At 36.2% G+C, this 25,657-nt stretch overlaps 1 protein-coding gene across 1 annotated transcript in view; it reads left to right on the plus strand.

Annotated features, from left to right (window-relative positions):
• Window positions 1–3,988: 3,988 nt before the first annotated feature.
• The window catches only part of Egfr (epidermal growth factor receptor), a 518,593-nt gene continuing 496,924 nt past the window's right edge, over window positions 3,989–25,657 (plus strand). Inside the window, exon 1 of the mRNA XM_081743731.1 lies at window positions 3,989–4,458. Coding sequence (XP_081599857.1) covers window positions 4,380–4,458 — 79 coding nt within the window. The 5' untranslated portion in view covers window positions 3,989–4,379. The remainder of the gene's footprint in view (window positions 4,459–25,657) is intronic.

The raw sequence follows: 25,657 nt of genomic DNA on the forward strand, positions 1-25,657 counted from the left end.
CCCCTAAAAGACGCCCCTATCAGGCTGGATAGAAAGGCGACGAAACAAATTTGGCCCGCTGGTCGTAGTTTAGCAACCCTTGCTCTAAATAATCATACTGACTGAAGTTTCGTGAATAGAAGTTACGTTTTGTTAAACGTACTTATCTATATATATAAAATTGAAAATCACTATGTTTGTGACTCTAAATCTCCTGAACCGCCCTACCGATCTCGATCAAATTTGACACATGGATGAGACTGGTTTTAGGCTATTCACTTTGATGTTAGAACTGAGGGGCGGGACAGGGGTATAAAAATATAAGTAAAACTTAATAGCTCCTGCACCACTCGACCGATCTTGATCAAATTTTCAACATAGATGAGGTTCAAGCCTGGGATCGTTTTTATTATTTAAATTTGACGGAGTAACGTAGGGGAGGAGAAGAAGGGGGGGATATATAAAAATCAATTTATATAAGACTGAAAGCGAGTATTTTTCTAACTTAGTAACTCTTGAACTAGCGCACCAATTTCAATCAAATTTTCAAGATGCATGAGGTTCGGATCTGGAAACATTTTTGTAATTTCATTTTAACGCTAGATCCTAGGGATGGAGGAGAGGAGGGGTACGTATAAATAAAAACTAATAAACCCTAATAACTTTTGAAAGACAAAAACAATCTCGATCAATTTTTCAGCATATATGAGGGTTGGGCCTTGGGTGTTTTTTTATCGTTTTACTTTGACGAGCCACATAGGGGAGGGGAAGGGGAGAGATATATGTAAAAAAATTAAATTAAAATGACTACCTTTGTGATTTCATCACTCTTGAACCACACGACCGATCTCAATAACATTTTCAACAAACGTGAGAGGGGCAGGGATTCCTTTAAGCTATTCACTTTGACGAAGCAACTTAGAGTGCAGGAGGGAGAGAGAAATTTAAAAATGATCAAAAATGACCGATATTAGTGTTAAATCCACAGTTTTCGGGGTCGATGAGAGAAACAGTGACACCTCTGATACTGTTTCAATCCAAGTTCAGCCTGATAGTTGGGGAGGGGAGGGTATAATGTAGGTGAGAGGGATAAACATTTAAAAATGATCGAAAATGACTAATTTTAGTGTCGAACCCATAGTTTTAGGAGTAGCTGAGATTAACAGTGACGATTCTGATGCCGTGTGCTCCAGCTCGGAAGAGGGGGAAGAGGCGCAATATATATTATAATAATAATCGAAAATGATCAATATTAGTGTCTAATCTATAGTTCTCGGGATCATTCAGATGAACGTGATACTTTCGATCCCGTTTAAATTCAAATTCAACGCCGTAACTTGGGGGAGGGGAGGAAGAGAGATTTAAAAATGATCGAAAATGACCGATATTAGTGCTGAATCCACATTTTTTGGTGTCGCTGAGATGAACGGTGAAACTTCCGATGCCATGGCCTGCAACATGGGGGAGTGGTAAATATATATAAATGATCGAAAATGACCAATATTAGTGTCGAATTCATAGTTTCCGGGGTTGCTGAAATTACCGGTGACACTTCAAATCCTGTTTAAAACCAAATTCAGCCCCGCAACTTGGGAGAGGGGCAGATAATAAAATGATCGAAAATGGCCAATATTAGTGTCGGAGAATCCATGGTTTTCGGGATCGCCGAGATGGTCAATGATCTTTCCGATGCCGTTTAAATCAATGCCATTAAAAACGGAAACAGCATATTTCAGGGGGAACTAAACACATGAGATACGGAGTTGTGCATTAAAATTTTCATTTCAACCCGGCGAAGCGGGTAGCTAGTATTAATATATATTTTTCGGATAGTGTATTACAGTAATTGATGATCTTAATTTTATTTGGTTGTTAAAGCGAATGAGACTGTGCTAGAAATGGTAGGAGACAAAAGAAAAAAAAATAGCTTTTATTGAAAAGAGGAAGAGATACTCGTTTAGACATTGGATAAGAAGAAACTGTATCATGAGGGACGTGCTAGAGAGTATGGTGGCGGGAAAGAGAGGGTGGTGACAAAAAAGACTACGATATCAAATCAGAAAGATTGTATTCAATGAAGAGATTAGCGGAAGACCGTGGAGCATGGAAGCTTCTCAGTTGAGACAAGTGACCTACCAATAATGGCAAAATATCTATGATGATAACGATGATATTTGTTCTGTATCAAACACTAGTCGGACAGCCACGAAAGGTTGCTGGCTTTCCCGCCCTCCTGGACTTGTAAATGAAAATAAAGTACTTAAGAGGCCTCATCCCGGCGAAATTAACCCTGCGCGTACACACTTATTTTCTTACTCACAAAGTACTGGGGTTCGTAGTATCACAATCATATTTCTCTAAATTATGGAGTTTCTTTTTATTCAATGAACTCATACATTTTTACACAATATCTATCAACAATGATCCAACATTTTACTGAAAATAGTATTTCTAATGCCATTCTTGTAATTACTGTATTATTTTGAAAAACATGAGGGAAATTTATAAAATAATTCTTCCTTTAAAATACATACTGGGGTCTGTGGGACCCCAACAGCAGTAAATGTTATCACCTTTCTGACAATTATGAAACTAAACTTTGTGATACTTTGTTGTAATTAGTATATGTAAACAGAACATTTTAGACACAACTAGAGTTTCGAAACTGTTTCCAAATCAATTTTATCAAAATATTAAAAAAAAAAAAAATCACCCACTTAAAGTACACACTGGGATATGCTGGACCCCAATCAACGCAAGAGCGAAAATAACGTCTATTTCCAACAATGAGTCTCACTAAACTGGCTAGACTGCTATTATTCCGCATAGACAGTGTTGCAAACTTAATTTACATTGATGGACCAAACTGCAAAAATAAATAGAATTGTTATAGTATTAGAATGAATATGCCTTGGGCTCCCACAGACCCCAGTGTGTACGTGAAGGGTTAAAATACCGCTAATTTTACAGTAATTATGTGATATCTTCAAATAGATAAAAAATAATTGAAATATAGAACAAGAGCGCCCTAGACAATATTATTTTGTGTGAGGTACCGTTATCACAAGTCACCTAGTGGCTTTCCGTTTCCAGCCGTTTAGAAACGCGAAAATAAATACCGATTTTCAAAATGGCCAGAAATCGAAAGCAGATAAGTGGATCGCGATAACGATATCTCATGTAAAATTATATTATGTAGGGTGCTCTTTTTCCACATTTCGATTATCTTTTATCTATTTGAAGATATCACATAATTACTGTAAAATTAGCGGTGTTTTAATTTCGCCGGGATGAAGACTCTTAAGATTAACAGCCCACGATTGTGTCTTTAGACTAAAGGAGATTGCGACAAGTGAATGATGATGGAAGAATTGGTGGGAGGAAACGGGAGTACCCCAAGAAAACTCACGGACACAATGTTGTCCACCACAAACTTATTTGATCGGGGATCGAAACAAGAACATCAAGCACCGAAGGTTAACTGTTTACCATTGATCTATTAATCTATTAATGATTTTTAAGCATCTATTAATGACTTTCCGCTTAGTTCTGGAATTCCATTCCCATCCCTTGCTGCCAATGCTAGCAGAATACCAATGATGATGATATAAAAACATTGAGATCAAATTATTTTTATTTTGTTTTTATGTTCATAATAACGAATACTTTTTATTGCGGTGAGTGTAATAAACCAACAATAACTAAGTTTAGTAACTGCTGTCATGAAATTACTTTTTTATTATTATTATTAAATTAAAAATATTACTTAACAAATATCTTTTTTTTTGTATAAAAATTATTCGATAATCCAGTCCTTAACATTAATTTTATATCCGCTATGCGGCGCTGGAGTAGAGAGCGCTTTCTTCTGCTATTCGTCACAGTCATTTGTTTCTGATCTCCGTCTTTATGGCATGTTGCCTTTGATCCTTGAACAGGCTGGCCATCTAGCGGCGGAAGACAACATTTTACTTCGAGTCGGACCTTGCGCTCAAGAAATTATGCTTGAGGAGTTAGTTGATCGGCGTGGGAGGTCGAGAGAGGTGCGTGCATTCCCTGTTTCTTGACGCGCAGTGTTATTTTTTTCTTGTTTATTGTTATTGTTGATAGATAAATATATTAATACAAAAAAAAAACTACAATTGTGATTATATATTTGTGCTCCAAGACAACTACATACATTTCTAAAGTGTGATTTTGTATTACGTAAAACGTGTTATAGTGTTTTCGGTTTTTTCTTCACTTTTTAAAAAAAATATACCTTGATAAGAATTTTTAAAACTAAGTGAAACTTGCCAGTGAACAAACAGAGTTTTTTGAGTTATTAATCGGTTTCTAAAAGTGAACGTTGAAGGAGTGTCACAGGTGGTTTGTGGAAATGTCATTGTGTTAAAGCAAAAATGATCAAGATGATAATACGCCAATGTATTCTGATCGGGATCCTAATCGTTTATACCTGGGCGGTCATCAACGAAAGAGGTAAGTGGCCAAATATAAGTAATTAATTAATCTCTATTAATTAATTTGATGTCGCTAGTACATTTTGTTATTTTTTTGTTATAATACTTAAACCAAAATTAATTAGGATATGGTATTAATAGTTTATAAGAATAAATTACCAAATTAAAATATCTAATGTTCTCTGTTGATATTATAAAATTAATATATATGTCTTTTGTTGTTTTGGGTACATTACGCACCTTTTTTTCTATTTATTTATTTATTAAGTGACTTGCGGTGCGGTAAAGTTCTACTTCTTCTACCGTGCTTGAAAGTTCCTTTTCAATGCATCGCTACTTTGCAGGGGTACCAACTACAAATTTTGCAGCAAGGAAAAGAGTACCGACTCATTTGCCACAGTTTCGTCATACGGAGTTTGGATGTTTCTACAGAATACGTTATTAGAGAAGTACGGAAATCTATAAGCAAAAATGGAAGCGGCTTGTTGATTTTGTTTATTTTTTTTTTATTTACTTTTCTTTTCGTCTCGGCTGTCATTGTCCTCGTCAATTTCTTTCAATTCTTGTCGTACCATTTACTACCAGAAACCTTTTTAACATTTTTTTTGTGTGTGTGTGTGTGTGAAAAATGTAAAATCATTGCTTTTGTTTTTGAAGATCTTAATTTCCTGATGAATCAGCGATTTTTATCTTAGTGCTGTGGATGCGATAATATTCTGGATTCTAGATTATAACCATCATTTGCTTGATGAGAGGTCTGCTTTGCATTCAAAGCATAATCACTTTTCTGTTTACAACTTTGAGGAGGGGGCATTCGGGGCTGTATGTTTTATTTACAGATTTCCAGATCCAGGAGGGATAAGCAGACGTAGGGAGGCACAAAAAGTGGCAGATCTGGAAAGTAAAAATTAGGGGGGGGGGGCAACCAGAACTCAGACTATGATAGTGTATTATGAATATACTATAAACTTTCAAAAATATTTAAATAATTGTTTAAATTATTTTTGTCACTCAAAAAAAGAAAAAGAAGAAACGGGGTCCTACGTCCCTCGGCCTAGAGCCGCCATTGGGTACGGCTGCTTCGGCTCTCAAAATCGGTGCCCCTGAGAATAATAATAATCTTGCCGCATGCTTTAGAATCAAAGTTAATGAATTTATTCAATTTTGATTTGACTTTTAATTTAGCGTCCCTTTCAGCAGCGAGGCTATATGAGATGTGGACCTACAGCTTAACGTGGTCCAAACAACATGAACTCCCGCCGGGAATCAAAGCCGTTCTCCCACGCCAAAGGCCGTACTATAACCGCTTAATTACGACTGAACTCTAAATTTATTCCAACATGTTAACATTCCACAAGATATAAATTAAATATATGAAGAAAATTCATTGTCCAATGATTGCTTGTTTGGCATTTAAGTCTCCTTTCGGAGACCGTGGTGGCTCAGTGGCAGAGTGATCGCCTCTGATAAATCTGGTCCTTGGTTTGATCTGTTAACACGAGGTAGGCTTTGTGCCGGACGAACGCCATGTGTGTGGGTTTTCTCGGAGTTCTTCCGTTTCCTTCCACGTTTTTCATTTTACGATTGTCACCATCTACCTTAACCTCGGTACATAATCGTGGGACGTTAAACTTAGAAAAGATACCCTTTCCTACAGAGACGGTAAATATGATGTGCTCTTATAGTTAATTTATTTATTGGTCGGTTTGTATTTAATTCTCTTGTCAACAATGAGGCTCTATGTGACAATAGTTACATTTTAAAGTGGGATCTGAACCATTGTCGCGCATTTGACGTTCTCATCGGGAATGGAACCGGTACCTGGTGCACCGAAAACATACACGCTTTGGATACTAGACTAGGAAGAAAACCCGTACACTTTAATTTTGGGTCTGACCCACATCGGGATTCAAACCCGGACCTCCCGTGCTGAAGTCAAGACCAACTGTTATTCAGTGGGGCTTTTCAAGTCGTAATACCACGGAAAAGTTGCGAATTGGGGAGACTAAGAAAGAGTTAATATATCGGTTTATATATTTCGGTCGCCCATGTGCTCTAAATTTGCCAAAATTTGTAAAAATTCTACAATATTTTTTATTTTATTAATGGTTTAAAATAATTTGTTTTTAAAAATTAAAACTTGTATTTAATACAGAAGAAAGTAAGTTGTTTGTATTTCTTCCCCTTAAACTCTCATCTACCTTTACTTGTAAATTATTTTCCAAAAATTTCAATAACTTTAAAGGCAATGCGCCACCGAAAGATATTGATGGATTTAAATAATATGTAAACATTATTTTCTGTGGTTCTAATAGATAAAAATTTTGAACTATTACATTCGGGAAGAGGCTAACTTAAAAATGTTAAAAATTTTCCGTAAAAAATTGATTTTGTTTTTCAAATTTCGGCAAACTTTAGAACACACACGCGACCGTAACATAGAAACTGATTTTATTATAATTTTTATTATTTTTTGTTCTCTTTTCAGTCTCCCTAATTCGCAACTTTTCCTCAATATTACGACTTGAAAAATTAAACTTTTTTTTTTTTTTTTGGCCCACCCTACTATTCAGCCAAAATGGTCAGGCCTTTGTCATTATTAAGTGGGGTGTTGCGCTTGAATTCCAGTCAAATTTATGAAGTTCTTTTGTTGTCCCAGCAATAATTAGGCAGCTAACTCCAGTCTGGAAAACCAGTCTAGGTACTAACCACAAATCATCCAATGATGATTTCAGTGTTTGACCCGGTGAAAATTTCCCCTTAAAGCTGTGAAAATCTCCCGCCGTCAGGCCAAATCTCCGGGGTTATTGTTTTATTACTTTAACTCTCTTGGATTTTTAAAATTCTCGCTCCCCCGGAGGAAAATCGCCTAAAATCATCACTGACACCGTTTAATTAAAAGCTACTTATTCACTCATAGCCTTTTATAAACTGTAACACCGGGAAATTAAATATAATTTTTGTGCAGTTTTTTTTTTTTTTCCAAAATGAAAACAGTTTATTTTCATTAGAACCCTGAAATCCTTAAATATACTCACTTGTGTTTCAATTTCAAACAGTAATAAATTAGACATCGGATTTTTATGCACTTAAAATTCATAAAATATGCATACAACTGTGTTGTTAAATGTGTTAAAATATATGCACTTAATATGCATTAACAATGCAATAAAGGAGAGGATTTTCAAACGTGCAGCATCGTTGTGAGATAGTTTTCAAAGTGAAATATAACATCGAAAATGTACTTTACCGTTCAGGGACTTCTCTTCAGAATTTATTGTATGATATTTACAGTTTGTGTAACTTTTTAAAAACACATAGATTATCAGATTAAAATGAACACAATGGTATGAGAACACGATATCTAGTTTTTCTTCACAATTGTGTTCTGGAGTGCATTTTCTTTTCACGAAATAATAGCAGCCTTATTTTTCTACAAATTTCCACTATACAAAAAAAAAATGTTTTAAGGAGTTACTCTTAATCGTAATTATCCTTACACAATATTATGAGAAACTTCTCTAAACCTTTTAGTGTAAGTTTGTGGCGTTTGTAGCCATAAAACGGTCTCCCAGCATCAACAGATGTTACTGGACAATATTTATAGAGAGGGACAAGTTTAGTATCTATATTTTACGTCAACTTGAAATCTAACCCTTTTATGTATTTTCCCATTGCTTAAATTGTTTCGTAATCGAAGTTTCTGGTAATAACATCCATCAATTTCTTTTCCACAGAGTGCCTGAATTTACCAGGAATTGTCTGAAGCTCGTGCTAAACTTCAACTAGAGCTATGCATTCTCCTGAGCAGCATTCCTCGCGTCTCTTGTTTCTGAATTGGTCTCGACACGATATTAGAAAATGAGTCTTTATCATTATCAGAGTTCTCTGCAAGTCCTGGCAACTGTAAGCGCCTAAGCTCTGCTCATGGGCGCTAACAATATTGGTCCTCCATAAACTAGGTATTTCTTCCATCCTTCCATACAAAAGCCATCCTGTTGTATAGCGATTTAAATGGATTGAAAATACAAACTAAAACTGGATTTATTGTATGGTATAAGCATATGTCAGAAATAATAGCTTATAGAATATGCTGAACATGCTCTTAAGCACTGATATATGCATTAACCGTTGACATATGCAATTATATGCATAATAAAACTTTAAATTCATGCTGTATTATTGCTTTTATAAATCCTTGCCAAGTTTAACAGACGTACATATAAACTAACAATGCATTTCATAAAAATACGATGCCTAGTAATAAGGCTTAATTTTTGAAAAACTTGTATTTTTTATTTTATTTGATTTTATCGTCCCTTTCAGCAGCGAGGCTATATGAGACGTGTACCTACAGCTTAACGTGGGATCCGAACTACATGAGCTCCCACCGGAAATCGAACCAGGGTCTCCCACGACAATGGCATGTACTTAACTTGCATCCATAGATACCAACTAATAATAGAGAATTCAAAATTAAAGTCTTCAAGAAAATAATCAACAACCACCTCGTGTACATGTGAAATATGAAAAAAAAAAAATAATAATTTTAGGAATGATCCAAAAATGGATCAAAAGATAGCGATCTTGGCCAAGAATTTTAGGAATTATAAAAAAAATGCATCAACACATTGCAACCTTGACCAATAATTAGTTTTTGAATCAGGGGCCACGAAATTTTTGAACAGTTTCTAAATTGAGTTCTTTTTTTTTTTTTTTTTTTTAACGGAATAAGCACATCATACTGAGTTAAGTGATAGTTTGGTTTGGAATAAAAACTTGAAATTCGGTTTGTACGTTTTTGTTAGCGTTACTTAAGTAAGTCGGTAAAAATAAAAATTTCCAACTTTAGAGTGGTTTTATGGAGAACTGAAAAATCTTTCACATGCTATTTATATGGGACGTCGTCTACACCCTGAAATGCTTAGGCACTTCCGGTAGAATTAGAATGATGAAATTTGGCATGATTGTAGCCTTCCTGGACTAACCGACAGGAAAATTGCCAAAAGTGCACATTTTTAATTTTTAAGGGGTCTAAAGGTGGATGATGAAATTCCCATGTTATTTAAGTGGACGTTTTCTTGGTATGCAAAATCTTATCTTTTACATAGTTGTAATGGGAAAAGAAACAATAATTGTGGGTTTAAGAGATGTAAAGGCGGGAGTGTGGGGGCGAAGCCCCCAGGTGGGCAAATTCAGGAAGTATGAAGAGCACGCACGCAAACGCACGAAATTCACCCTTGATGCAAATGCTGATACCTAAGAGATGCAAGTCCGTAGACCGAGCAAACGCGGTGGTCTGGGGGCGGAGACCCCAGCTAGCCACTGGCTAGTATAAAATATATAATATGAAGTAAGTTTATTTTTATTATTGAAAATATTTAGCAGTCAATAGATGTTTCAGCAAACAAATATTACGCTTCATGTAAAAACTCCTTTATTCCGGGTCTCGTCCAGGCAATATAATGTGACGGGTAATGGCTTATACTAAGAGTGATTTATGTACTCTCCAACTGCATCTCATTCAAGCCCCAGTTGGGGCTCGGATCCCACGTTCAAAACACGTCTTCTCCTTGGTAACTTCGTTGATACATAAGGACGCAAAATCTTAAAACTCAATTCATGTAAACAATAGTATTTTTCTCTTTTATTGAAGTAATCCCAACATAGAAAGAATACGACGCACTTCCGTTTAAATAAGAATGTGCAGAAGAAAAAAAGAAAAAACAGGGGTTTGCTCCTAATTTCAGGGAGTGGAGGGAGGGTATAAAGAATATTTTATGGAACTGTGAGTGGAAGGTTAATATCAGTATTTCTCTATCAAAATTTTCTTGTATTTTCTGTACCCATATATTTTCCTGTTCCTTCGTCCCTATACAGAACTACTTACTTTCCTGGTTAATGGTGGTGAATGACATTCTGCGTTGCTGCAGAGAGCCAATTGCTTTCCTGATTTATTTGATGAATGATATTCATCCGTCCCTATACACATTCACTTTCTTTCCTGATTCCCTTGGTGAATGATATTCATTTGTCCCTATACACAATCAATTGATTTCCTGATTCCTTTAGTGAATGATATTCATACGTCCCAATACACATACAATCGGTTTCCTGATTCCTTTACTGACTTATATTCACTCCTTCTATACACAATTAATTGCTTTCCTGATTCCTATGCTGAATGATATTCATTCGTCCCTATACACAATTAATTGCTTTGCTGATTTCTGTGGTGAGTGATGTTTTCATTCGTCCCTATACTCAATTGGTTTGTGATTACATCGGTGAACGGTATATCATCAACAAATGATCACGCTCGCGACAAGTCCCTTTATAATCATATATTTAGTTCGACCATCTGTAAACTAATGGTTGGACCAATTTGAACGAAAATTGGTATGATGATAATTAATGGCCTTCCAAATTCGTTCAAAGTTGATGAAGCATCCTGAGAAACGATGATGATGATCATCATAGGTTTTGTTAGATTTTGCCAATTGAATTGCCGCAAAAAATCATGCATCGCAGCGTTTGACTAAACTCTTTGTCTATCAGTTGTAACTTTGGTGCCCTCCCTCTTTTCCTTCCATCATATCTTTTGTCACATGACGACGTAGAAAATTTCTTCATTCTTCTCCACACCCATATTTTCCGTAATTTTTTGCGACCTATCCCATATCTTACTGTCCTGTAGTGTACAATATCCACTCGCAGCATTTGATGAGCTCTCCTTCCTGGTCAAATGTCTAAAATGTATGCTTTTTGGTGCACAAGGTCCGGATTTGATCCCCGTTGGGAGATCATCGAACCCTCTACAGTGATTCAATGGACGCTTTAATCTGTAGGGATTGTCTTAAATAGCCACACTGTTGACAAAGGATGTGAATACAATTGGATGAATCTATAAAAATGATTAAGTATTTTTTAACTCTTTATTCATTGATCAACAAACATTTTTTCTCCTTTCCGCAGTCAAGAACATTTTCTACAGAAATGTTATAATCAATAGATATATATTCATCAGAACTATCACATGAAGACAATAGTTCCATATACATTTTGTCCCAAATGAAATGGACATCCAGCCACACTGTTCTCGACAAGCTATTATTTCTTATCTACAGGTATAAATTAGTGTAATATAGTTATTTTCTTGAAATCCAAATTATGATGATTTCCTGAGCTCCGTTCTGGATGATTGGGTTACGTGGCTTTGGTGCGGGAGAGATGGATTCGATTCCCGGTATACGTTCATCTTGTTCTAATCCCACTTACGCTGCAGGCCCACCACGCCTTACAGGGACATAAGACAGGGTGTTGATAACTATGGTGTAGTTTGGGACCCTAAATTCCAATTCAGCCAAGTATTTAAGAGAGAAGTACGTGGCCATGTTTTTTTTCTTTTTTTTATGACAATGTGTTCTACAAATTTTGAGTACTCCCTTATCGGAACTTAGCTAATTGTTCTCCCAACATTCGCCTCGCTATACACACTAGTTAAAATCATGTTTAATTAAAAGCTCTGATTATTTATATTTATTAACATTATTGTTAGTTTGTACAACCACCACAAAATCCACGTTATATTTTTGTAAAAGGATGTTCATTTTAATAATATTGATTGGCAAAGTGATATGTCTTAGTGTCAGGCAGGCAAGAGCAACATCTATTAGCAGACAAGAGCAACATCTCAGGAATGGTAAGTCATAGAAAAATTGAAATGAAATCTTTGATTTTTACGTCCTACGGTTATGCCAGTTAGGCTAAAGGAGACGTGATTATGAGAAATGAATGGAATGGTGGAATGAAGAAAGTGGGAGGAAACGGGAGAACCCCGAGAAAACCCACGCACATGGTGTTTGTCCACCACAAAGTTCACTTGGCGGGAGAAGGGTTTGAACCCGGGACCCCATGCACCAGAGGTGAATACTCTACCACTGAGCCACCGCAGCCCCCGGTAAGTCATAGAGAAATGATATTGGTGATAATCAATACCTAAGAGGATGATAAAAACATTTTCGTACCAATATTAAAAGGTGGCCACTGGTCAAACCAGAGGCCAGTTGAACAGTGGCCACCGTTTACTACTTGGTACCAAAGTATTTATCATCCTCTTAAGTACTGATCAACACCAATATCATCTCTATAACCTTTGGTTTCTGAGATATGGCTCCTTAAATCTCCGGAAATCAAGCGTTTTTTGGCCAATGTTTCGGGAACAGTAAGAGTGACGCGAAAAATTCCATCGCTTTCTCAGATTGTTTTTTGATTCAATATCGAAATGGGGGCTTGAAATTAAAAAAAAAATCACGAATAACCCACACACACATACACACACAGAGAGAGAGAATTCAGTAACAAACTTCTTAAGTTCCTTGAAAATATTAACTTAGGTTCTTCGGTAACGCTTTGGTTTATATTGGATTTTTGAAAAAAAGGTTAAATTTTAATTTTCAAAGTATGATGAGTTGGAAACACTAACTCTCCGCCTACCAGTCATTTGATGGAAGGAACGTGATATTCCTCTGGAGTAAACGACTGAGATTTCGACTGATATATATCAAACTTTTAAAATCCTGCTGAGACAAAATGGCCGTACTTCAGATCTAAAAGAATGTGACGTACGTTAAATCTTATTAATTCTGACCTGAGATGCTGTACCTCACGACGGGTGACCTCAGCTAGCGTGAGGGTGAGGACAGAAACACTAACATGGTGTTGGCTCCCGACGGGAGATCCATGTGAATAACACATTTACATTTTTTGTGACCATGGTTCCGGGTTCAATTGTCATCAGACACAAGAAATAATTTCAGAGTAACTTGCTTTCCGACATGATGTATATATTTGAGTTGAGACCAATTAAGAACACACAATTAGTACAGTATGAAGTTTTCTTTTAGTAAAGTTGTAATGCATCACTTAAAAATGTACTGCGATACCCTAGTTGAGCATATTCAAGTGTAACGGAAAAAAATATATGCTTCATATTAAAACACATTGATTTATTGTTATTACAAGAATTTTAGGAATGGTCTAAAATGGATCAAAGGATTGAGATCTTGACCAATAATTAGTTTTTGTATCAGGTTCGACAAAATTTTTGAACGGCCTCTAAATCGAATTTTCGTCTTTTTTTTTTTTCGGAATAAACACTCTATGCTGAGTTAAGTGATAGTTTGGGCTTGGCTACACTATATGTAATTCTCCAAATGTAAGGCTTACAAGAAAATTTTTGATTGAAATGAGGGGGTGAGCGCAACAGTGGTCTAACCCCCGTGTTTAAAAATGGAGAAAAATCAAGTTAAACTTAAACACATGTATTTTTTTTCAATATGTAGATGTACAGTGTGTGACACATTCAACCACTTGTGGTTGCTTTAGGTATATTGTACAAAAAGCACATGTGTTTAATTTTAACTTTATTTTTCTCCATTTTTTTAAAAAATGTGGGTTAGATCAATGTTGGGCTCACCCTCTCAAATATATTTGATCTTTTGATCCAATAAAAGAAATAGTTTTATATGTATATTCCTTGCTTTCCTCAGTTAACAAGAATGTCCCAGTGATGCTTTATAATTTTACTTAAATATCGCACACTAAATTTCCATCACCGACAGAACTTCTTGGCCCTCTTGTGATTGTAATATAGGCCCAATGTTAGGGATTTAGGATTTAGGGATTAGATTTCTGGGGTTTCGGTATCTATGGCCATGTTAGCCCATCACTAGGATTAGGATTAACAATTAGGTTTCTGGGGTTTCAGTATCTATGGCCATGTTAGCCCATCACTAGGATTAGGTTAACAATTAGATTTCTGGGGTTTCGGTATCTATGGCCATGTTAGCCCATCACTAGGATTAGGATTAACAATTAGGTTTCTGGGGTTTCAGTATCTATGGCCATGTTAGCCCATCACTAGGATTAGGTTAACAATTAGATTTCTGGGGTTTCGGTATCTATGGCCATGTTAGCCCATCACTAGGATTAGGATTAACAATTAGGTTTCTGGGGTTTCGGTATCTATGGCCATGCTAGCCCATCACTAGGATTAGGATTAGAAATTAGATTTCTGGGGTTTCGGTATCTATGGCCATGTTAGCCCCTCAGTCATGAGGCATGACGTTCCTCGGCTATCATACTATGTGGGGAGAGGAAAGGAATAAAGGATTAGGGAAGGAAGGAAGCAGCCTGGGACCTAATGTTAGGTACCATCTCGCATTTGCCTAGCGAGAATGAAGAAAAACCTCACTCAGAATGGCTGACCTGGAAAAGCGTTTACACATTTTCGACCGACTGTCGGCTCAATGTTCGTGATCATAAAGTCGGCGTACTTTTGTCCCACGGCCAAATCGCGATCATCAAAGAGACCCACTATCAAGTCACACTGATCTTTCGACCATAAAATCAGCCCAGTGATAGCTTACGGATGCCTCATGACCATAGGATTGGTCCACTGTTAGTCCACGACCAGCTCGCGGCTATCATCTGGTATGTTCAGAAAATATGAAATGAAATCTTTTTTGAGAGGCGGATGATTAAGGCAAGTGAATGAAAATGGAAGAATTGGAGGAATGAGAATGTGGAAGGAAACGGGAGTACCCCGAGAAAACCCACAGACATGATGTTGTCCACCACAAACTTACTTGGCCGGGGATCGAACCAGGATGCACAGGATCAAGCACACTACCACTGATCCACCGCACCAACTTTGTTCCAAAATCACAAATGTCTGTAATATAATCAGTCTTTCGGTCAGTCTGTGTTTCAGCAATACATGTGAAATAAATAAAATATGGGCTAGAACTTTCATTAGTTTATAAGAAAATATGGGAGTTTTGATGTACTATTGCAAGTGTGGACTACGAAAACGAAATCCATTTTTGTTGCGACATTTAGAAAGGCAAGGAACTGCGTATGGTGGGATAACCAGTGGTCGAAGTAAGGCGGTATGTGGTGGTATGTCATACCGCCTCTGGTTATCAGTGATGAAGACATACCGTCCCTGGTTTTTCAGTGATCAAGACATACCGTCACTGGAAAGAGGATGCTTAATACAGCTTTAATAAATATATTTTTATACACAGTAATTGACGTATTAGTTTTGCACGTCAAAGATTTAGAAATAATTTCTAAGTTGCAAACATCTACATTTTTGTCATTTTTTCCTGCCTTTTGTTTTTAAAATGAGGTGTCTACAAGAAAGTTCACCTCTTGCTCCTACACGAGAACTTGTGTTGATTGTGTCGGTTGCAGATGAGGGGTCACATCTCACATGGCAGTGGGGAATGAATTATGGACCTAATCAAACAAAAAGTAGTATATTGAGGTGACTCCTTTAAACTGAAATCGGAAAGTATTGTTATTAGTTTGCCGGAACTTCTTCTTTGCCTACAATAAATGAGTCCGGTATTTACAAGACGGTAATAATGAGTCCGGTCCGGTATTCACAATAGTTTATGCAATAAAAAAATCTGCTTTGAATGCACTGTTGTGTCTTTCTAATAATTGGATACCTGTGCGGTGATTATCTGTGTGCGTGAGTGTATTCTTAATATCTAGATCTTTGTGGCGATTGATTTTAATTCAATCTGATATTGTTAGTTACTGGAAGTTAAATATTTTCAATATGGAAAAGTTTTTTTTTATTAAAAAAAAAACTCTTGTACGTATTTTGCCAATAAATAAATTTATCAGGAAGTTCCTCATTAGACGAATTTAGCGGCATTCCCTGATTATACAGTGAAACCTGTCTTTAGCGGAATCGATCGGGACTTGCAAAAATTTCCGTTAAAGTCAGGTTTCCGCTTAGTGGAGATAGACCTTTCCTTTCTTTTTTTAAAAAAAATACATGCTTATAAAGTGGCATACTGGGAAAATATATTGCTGTACGTACATTGTTCGATTACAGTACTTCTTTCTTGTAAGAATAAATACAAAAAAATTAAAATGAATACAAAATATGCTGTGGACACGTTTTCTTTATTTTTCTAATAGCCAAACAGGGTTTTCTGTGTACATTGTTGCTTGGCTGCTTGACTTCCGCATACACTATAGCCTGAGAAATTATACTAAGTGAATCAAAATCTTTTTTTCGTAAGGCAAATTTTTGCAGTTCCTTTAAACTTCTGAGAGAATCTTGATATGTATTTATTCTACACTCTTTTTGGAACTCGGTATCCTATTCCTCTTCTTCCTCTATCTCATTTTCTTCTTTTCGACATTCCGTATGGTTCTTGATTAAGTTGCGGGGATTAAGGACAATTTGTGGGGGTCAATATGAGTAGTGGTTGGGGAAGGTCAACACTGTCCAGAAATATTTAACAAAAGAACGAACATTTTATCGCAGAGAGTGTAATGTATATGTCTCACAGAATGTCTAAACATCTTTTAAACGCTGTAGTCCGGAACTCAGAATTTTCCGTTAAATGTTTATTTTTCTTTCCGTTGTCCGCGTAACACAGTTTCCGCTTAATGAAGGGAGTTTTACACGTTTTGTTCTCCAAAATTAATGGGATCGTGAAATATTTCCGTTTAAGACAGTTTTCCGTTTAATAAAGGGTCCGTTGAAGACAGGTTTTACTGTATTACTAAAGCACAATGGGAGGTCAAATTTAAAGAATATTAGCGGAGACTTTTAGCGGTCAGATCTCCAAGTTTCAAAGACACTCAGAAGGTATTAAGTAACGTACCGTCTGCTGTCACCAGTTAAATAAAGGGCATATGATACTGCTGGATTTGATTGTTCAATATGTCCAAATGAGAAGGAAACTTTCGGTACATTAAAATCAACATTTGAGCATGGGCGGATTTAAGGATTATCTGCTGTGAACTGGGGTACCTTCCGGGGTGGGAATGCCCCTCAGTTGACTGGGAGCCCAGGAGTTATCTCGCAAGAAATTGTTTTACATTTGTTCATATACAAGTAAAAAACACGGTGTTTGAACATTTTCGCGTATAATTCTCTGTAATACAATATAAGGGTATATATTTTTTTATTTTTCTGAAAAAGTTGAGGGTGGGGTGGGGGCAGGCCTCTCCATATTTCCCTACCCCGTAATTATAGAGAAACTCTTCCATGGTTTTGAGTCATTATGCTAATAGAAATTCAATATTTTAGGCAACATACCCTCACTGCATTTTAACATTTAGATAGCGGGTATGTCGAGTCAAAATTGTAATAAAACATATCACCTCTGCTTTATTTTCACTTCGAATACTGGGAATACCTAGAAAAATATCTCTATTGAAAGACGTTTCTTAAAAGAATATAAAAGTGAACTTGTCTGGTATAGAAAATATGGCCTCCTTTTCTGCGATCTGAGCACATCTTGGGTTTGAAAAGAAGGGGAGTTTCTGAGAGAGCTGGCAGCGAACAGCTTGAAGGCTATACGCACCAGCTTCCAAGAAACACCTGTTGCTGCTCCGCTGCTTTCCCACAGCAAACACTCGCGCCGAGCGGATTCGCTAATATTTAGTGTTGCCTACTACCTCAAAAATGAACCAGAGAATTTCTTTCCACTAAGGTTTCAGAAAGTAATTTAAGTCGAAAAATTATATCACGAAATTCAGTGAGCTCTAAACTACATTTGCTGACATTGAGAGCTTAAGAGGCCCTATCACTGTAAAATTAAAATACCGCTAATTTTACAGTAATTGTGTGATATCTTCCAATAGATTAAAGATAATCAAAAAGTGGAACAAGATCTTCCTAGACAATATTATTTTACGTGAGATACGGTTATCACGACTCACTTATCTGCTTTCGACTTCCAACCATTTAGAAAATCGGCATTTATTTTCGCGTTTCTAAATAACTGCAAACGGAAAGCTACTAGGTGACTCGTGATAACGGTAACTCATGCAAAATAACATTGTCTAGGGAGGTCTTCTTGTTCCACTTTTCAATCATCTTTTGTTTATTTGAAGATATCATATAATTAATACAAAATTAGCGGTATTTTAATTCTTTTAATAGAGCCTCTTAAAAGGGTTACTTATTTATTTATATAAGCTCAGTTTACGTTTAATTCTATAATACTAGTCCTAGTTTTGCGTCGGATACCACGTTGGGTTTCCTATAAAAATGTACTCATTCTTTAGCGACACATCATTCACATATTTTCTTATTTCAGTTACAGATCTAAATATTATTTAAGAATGCCAAACTCACAGTTATAGTTTGAGAGGGAACAATTGTTATAAAGTGAATACTGGAAACATGAGGCCTGAAAATATGTCAATGAACAACTTATTCACCGTTAAATTAAAAGTTTGAGATAAGCAAGGACTCATTCGCGCACAATGTATCAAGGTCTGGAGCTACTGATTTCATATTATTGTAAGAAAAAAACTTGTATTCGAATTATAGGGAAATTATAGAGAATGTCAGTTCCTGCTTTCATGCAGTAAAACGTCTTGTTATTGTTATTTCTTGTGACATCGCTAGCCACGTGACATTTGTGATATGTGGTCAGCACATCGGCTTCCATTGAGTTTAATTATGGCTTTTTAGACCCAAGTTGTCTATCTCATAATGAAATCAAATTTATAATTTTAACATCCCACGGTTATGCTCTTTAGAGTAAAGGAGATATATGATTATGGTAGAATGAGAATGTGGAAGTGAATAGAAGAACCTTGAAAAATCCATGGGGAAAATATTGTACACCAATGTCTGTACAGGTCCTAAGATTTTGATTTCGTTTCCTTAAAGTTTGACGTTCCTTTCAGCAGTGAGGCTATATGAGACGTGGACCTATAGTTTAACGTGGGATCCGAGTCCCCATCGACAATCAGATCACAATCTCCCCCGTCAAATTTCTACGCAAACTATACAGCCGTAAAGAAGCTAATTTGGTACACAGAAACACACCAGAACATAGCCATAGTGTTGTAGTTAATAAACAGCTAATTAGATGAATGATGTTTGGTCATCATAACGGTTCCTATTGCTATTTTTTATGGCCTGATAGCTTCGTGTTAACTGTATCGCGTACGCGCCTTTGGCGTGGAAGACCCAGGTTCTATTCCTGGCGGGAGCTCTCATGAGGTTCGGAGCCTACTTTAAGCTGCAGATCCACGTCTCATATAGCCTCGCTGCTGAAAGGGTCACTAAACTGAAAATCAAATTGGTTTCCCAATTCGATCCTCGGACAAGTAAGTTTGTTGTAGACAACATTAAGTCCTTGTATATTCTCGCTGTATTTCCGTTTCCTCCCACTTTCTGATTCCACCAGCTGTTCTGTCATCATTCACTTGACTTTATCACTGTCTCCCGTCGCCTAATGAGCATAAACGTAGGACGTTAAACTGAAATATTTCATTTTCATTAGTTTTCCATTTGACTGTGGACAACCCGGAAAATTGGATGGCTGGTCGAGGATCGAACCAGGAACCATGCGCATGTAAGGTGCCTGATCATGTACCGATCGTTCTTTTGCCTTCTATCTCACATTTGTTTATTAAAGAACATCTAGTTACAGCACGTGAGGTAAACTAAAACCAGAATCATCAGACGAGACGAGATTCCCGCCTCCTCTCGTCTTGATTATTGGAGAATTATTTATAGTCTCGTTTCGTCTCGGTTTGCAAATTTTTGTTCAAAATTTATGCTCAACCATATTTATTATTGAAACGAAATGAAATCTTTTAAGTTTTACGTCCCATAGTTATGCCGGCTAGGCTGAAGGAGACGGTGATCATGAGAAATGGATGAAATGGTGGCAGCAAGAAGTGGGAGGAAACGGGAGAACCCCTAGAAAATCCACGCACATGGTGTTTGTCCACGACAAAGTTCAATTGGCACGAGCTAGGATCCAACCGGGGACTCCATGCACCAGAGGTGGTCGCTCTACCACTGAGTCACCGCGACCCTTCGACATTTATTTTTTTGAGTAAATTGCGTAAGGGTTATATATTTTAAACTTTGATAAATGCTTTTCATTATGTTTGTGCAATCACTTTTTTTCAATTTATTTGTGGTGGACAAACACCATGTGCGTATTTTTCCTCGGGGTTCTCCCGTTTCCTCTCACTTTCTTCATTCCACCATTTCATTAATTTCTCATTATCACCATCTCCTTTAGCCTAGCCGGCATAATCGTGGAACGTAAAACTCAAAGATTTATTTTTTTTATTTTATTTTATTTTTTTTTTTTTTTTTGCTTACCGTTTGTTGAACATGTAATTTTGTATCTTTGAAAAATAAATAAATAAATATACAAAACATTACACGGAACAAAACGACCAGCAACTCTATATTTAGTACGTTTTCTTATTGAAAAAGAATCATAGAATCATGAAACTCAACTAATTGTAATGTCTAGTTTCATAAAATGGCCTCTAAACTTGAAAGCATAGTAAGATTTTTATGTTCTGTACATGAGAGTTAGGAATGTGTACTTAATAGTCTCTTTACGATTTACGTTTGTTACAAAGTTTATTCACCATTTTACGACGATGATTGGTCTGTAGTTGCTGATTTAGTGTGATATCTTATCTCCAAATTCTTGGCATTAATGACGTAATATAACATATTATTATAGTTGATTAATGAAGATTTTGAGATAATTATTTCCTTTAATTCTTATCTTGATATGCGTATTGAATGTACGACGCTAATTGAGAAAAAATAACAAAACATTAAAGAACAAAACAGATTTACTGGAGAAGTAAATACAACATAATTTGTTGTCAAGATATATATTTTTAAATCATAATTTTTTGAGAATCAAACATCCTTTGGTCGGAGATGGAACCAGTTGAGAATGCTCTTGGAGCATTGCTACGACGAATTTAAAAATAATGGAATGATGGACCGGAAAGGATAACAGTGATTGTTCCAACATGTAAAAGTAAATCTTTTTATCCACACCTTCTTCTGTTTGTCGTAAAACAACTCAAAATATCGTCTCTCTATGACTTACGGTTCTCGGGATATGGCTCCTTAAATCTCCCAAAATTCGATCTTTTTTGGTCAATATCTGGGAAACGGTGACCACTGATTACTATTTGGCACCAAAATATTCACCATCCTCTTAGGTATTGGTCAACACCAATGTGATCTCTCTATGACTTAAGGTTACCGAGATATAGCTCCTTAAATTTCCCGAAATCGGGACTATTTTTTGACCAATATCTCAGGAACTGTAAGCCATAGAGAGATGATATTAGTGTTAATCAATACCTAACAGGATGGTAAATACGCGTATTTTGGTATCGATATTGACGGGTCAAGGTTATGGTATATGCTGATGATGTAAATTTAATAGGGGATGATAGGAGAAAAGTAGAAAGAAATGCAGAGATCTTATTAAACGCTTGCAGGGACATGGGTTTAGAAGCAAATGCAAAGAAAACTAAATACATGGAAGTGCGTCGGGACCGGAATACAGCAAATTATGGATGCGTTAAAATATTAAATAATACTTTTGATAAAGTGGATAGTCTCAAATATCTAGGATCAATATTAACAGAGGAAAATCATATTCACGAAGAAATTAAATGTCGACTAAAAGCAGGGAATTCGCGTTATTATTCGGTTAAAAATCTCTTGTCGTCGCGAATTCTGTCGAGGAATTTGAAGCTTAAAATATATAAATGCCTGTTGTACTGTATGGTTGCGAAACATGGTCGCTTACTCTGAGGGAAGAACATAGATTGAAAGTATTTGAGAACAAGATCCTGAGACAAATATTCGGACCCAAGAGGAACGGGAATGGGGAATGGCGGAAACTTCATAACGAGGAACTACATAATATATACGGTTTACCCAACATTGTTAGGGTCATCAAATCTAGGAGGGCAGGTGGGCAGGTCATGTAGCTAGAATGGAAGAAAGTAGAAACGCTCTAAAAGTCTTGACTGGAAGACCAATCGGAAAACGACCATTAGGAAGACCTAGGCGCAGATGGGAGGACAATATTAAGATGGATCTCGCAGAGATTGGATTACAAAGTAGAAACTGGATGTAGTTAGCTTAGGATAGAAGTCAGTGGAGAGATTTTGTGAACGCGACATTGAACCTCCTGGTTCCGTAGGCCATAAAATTAGTTAGCTAGTTAGTTATTAACGGGTGACCATCCGTTACTATTTGATACCTAAATATTCAGCATCCTGTTAAGTATTGATCAATACCAATATTATCTCTCCATAACTCATGGTTCTTGAGATATACATGCTTAAATGTCCGGAAATCGGCCATTTTTTGGCCAATATGTCGAGAGTGGTAAGAGTGACGCGAAAAATTTCATCACTTTCTCGGATAGTTTTTGATGATCTATCGAATGAAGAGCTCAAAATGGAAAGAAATCGAAAATAACAGACACACACACACACACACACACACACAGAGAGAGAGAGAGAGAGAGAGAGAGAGAGAGAGAGCGAGAGAGAATTCAGTAACGAACTTTTTAAGTTCGTTGAAAATCACATTAACTAATAGTGGATTAATGTAGATTACATAGCCACGCACACTATAAATAAATAGAAGTTCTTTGCACCGGACCCCAGAATATGGATTCCACGTATTTTGTTACACAGAATCCAAATTTAGAAACCCCAGAGTATGGATTTCACGTATTTTGTTACTTATAATCCAAATTTAGAAACCCCAGAGTATGGTTTCGATGTATTTTGTTACACAGAATCCAAATTTAGAAACCCCAGAGTATGGATTCCACGTATTTTGTTACCTATAGTCCAAATTTAGAAACCCCAGAGTATGGTTTCGATGTATTTTGTTACACAGAATCCAAATTTAGAAACCCCAGAATATGGATTCCACGTATTTTGTTACACAGAATCCAAATTTAGAAACCCCAGAGTATGGATTCCACGTATTTTGTTACCTATAATCCAAATTTAGAAACCCCAGAGTATGGTTTCGATGTATTTTGTTACACAGAATCCAAATTTAGAAACCCCAGAGTATGGATTCCACGTATTTTGTTACACAGAATCCAAATTTAGAAACCCCAGAGTATGGATTCCACGTATTTTGTTACACAGAATCCAAATTTAAAAAACCCAGAGTATGGTTTCCATTTATTTTGTCACACAGAATCCAAATTTAGAAACCCCAGAGTATGGATTCCACGTATTTTGTTACACAGAATCCAAATTTCTAAACCCCAGGACGGTCGGCCGTGCCAAGTTTAGTTATCGGCGAAAAAACTTGAGCGATTTTAGAGAGGGTGCATGTAACACAGCTATAGAAAAAAAATGTTCAGTGCAGCGTGTCCCAGGTATGGGTTCGATGTATTTTGTTACACAGAATCAAAGTTTCAAAACCCCAGGACGATTGACAGTTCGAATTCCATTTTATGGGCACAAACTTAAGCGAACAGGGAGGATACACGAAACACAGCCATAAAAAAAAAAATCTGTTCAGCCGTCCCTGTGTTGTATATTCAATGTATTTTATTACAAAGAATCAACTTTCGAAAACTCAGAACAATTGATTATGTCAATTTTGTTTTATGGGCGAAACATTTGAATGATTTTAGATAGGAAGGACATATTTGGCCCATAAAACAGAATTGACATGGTCAATCGTCCTGGGGTATGTAAATTTGGATTCTGTGTAACAAAATACATCGAATCCATTCACTGGGGTCTACTGAACATGACTTGTATTTTTATTCTGTGTGTGTGTGTGGCTGTCTTATTATAAAATTTTACAACTAATCGCTGTGAAATATGCTAATAATTATCTCACATGTTGTTTGTTGTTTCTAGCGTTCGATTTTTTTAAATCCAAAGCTATATGACACATGAACATATAATTTGAGATGAAATCCGACATAATGCTTTGTAGTATGCAATACAGATAGGGTCTACGTTGATTACGATGATTGGAACAAAGGAGTCGGTGTCAAATATAGAAGCAGGAGGTGAGAAAATAGAACAGGTGACTAGTTTTCGATATCAGGGTTGTATAGACTATGTATTCGTTTCTCCAACAGTCGAGCCGAGACGCAGCGATCGATAGTTTGGACAAAATAATTCTTCGTGATACGTATATTCTTTTTGAAACAGGGTGTATTATTAGAGATGATATGAAGTGGAAACGTGAAATAAAAGCAAGGATAGGAGTGGCGAAAGAAGCCTTTAGGAGGAAGAAAATACAATTTTGTGGGACTTTGAATAAGAAGTTGAGAAAAAGACTCATGAAATGTTTCATGTGGAGTATTATACTGTATGGGACAGAAACACAGACATTACGAAAAATGATGGAAAATGAATGGAAGCTTTCGAAATGGGGGTGTGGAGAAGTAACTGGTTGGAACAGAAAATGAATGAGAGGACGGTAGAAATGGTGGAGAGAGAAGACAGTTTTAGATATTATTAAGAAGAGGAAGTGAAACTGGTTGGGACTAGTGATGGGTAAATTCCCTGGAAGATACTTTTTTGGGAATATTCCCGGAAAGATTTCCAAAAATGAGAAATTTCCGGGAATTTATGTACAATAACAAAGAAAATTGCATTCCATTCCATTATTCTGATTTCAAAGTTAAATTCGTTTTTATATCACAGTATATTATTACTGTTGTCCCCAGAGGAGTCTTTAAAATGTATATTCTGAACAGTATTATGTTATTTTATTAATATTTTATTATATTTAGATAGTACGCATAAATGGATATTTATTTACACTATGTTCTATGAAAGTAAATGTGTCAAAAATGATATAGTAAGTCGACATACTTTTAAACCGCTAAACAGTTTAAATTTATATGTAAGTGAATTTTCTAAACTTGACTCTACTACTGATATTATAAACATGTTAAATGTTTAAATGTTATAAACAAATTAGGTTGGGTAACTGCCAGAAGACACACGTTCCACCATTTTGTCAATGTTTGCGAATAAATATATATGTTCACAATATTTGCAAGATACTTTCTTATCTTTATAATTTTGCACGTAACGTTGCCACACACGACCTTTCTTCGTACCTATTTCTCGAAATTTCATGCGTTAATTCATATGTAAGAGAAGTCCGAGTACCTCTTCAGAAATTCGAGTCAGAGAGAGGAGACAGACCGACGTCTATTACTAATGGTGGTTCAGGGTTTATTAATAGTACTTCATCTCTATTTCTACATAATTCTAAATTACTTTACAAAATTGTTCCTTTTCATCATTTGAAAATTAGTACTTTGCTACTTTTTAGTGCAAATTGAAATAGAAGTTAAAAAAATTATATTATT

The sequence above is a fragment of the Thermobia domestica genome, chromosome 17 (genome assembly GCF_964235325.1).
Source record: "Thermobia domestica chromosome 17, izTheDome1.hap1.1, whole genome shotgun sequence".
In the NCBI taxonomy this organism is placed as follows: Eukaryota; Metazoa; Arthropoda; class Insecta; order Zygentoma; family Lepismatidae; genus Thermobia; species Thermobia domestica.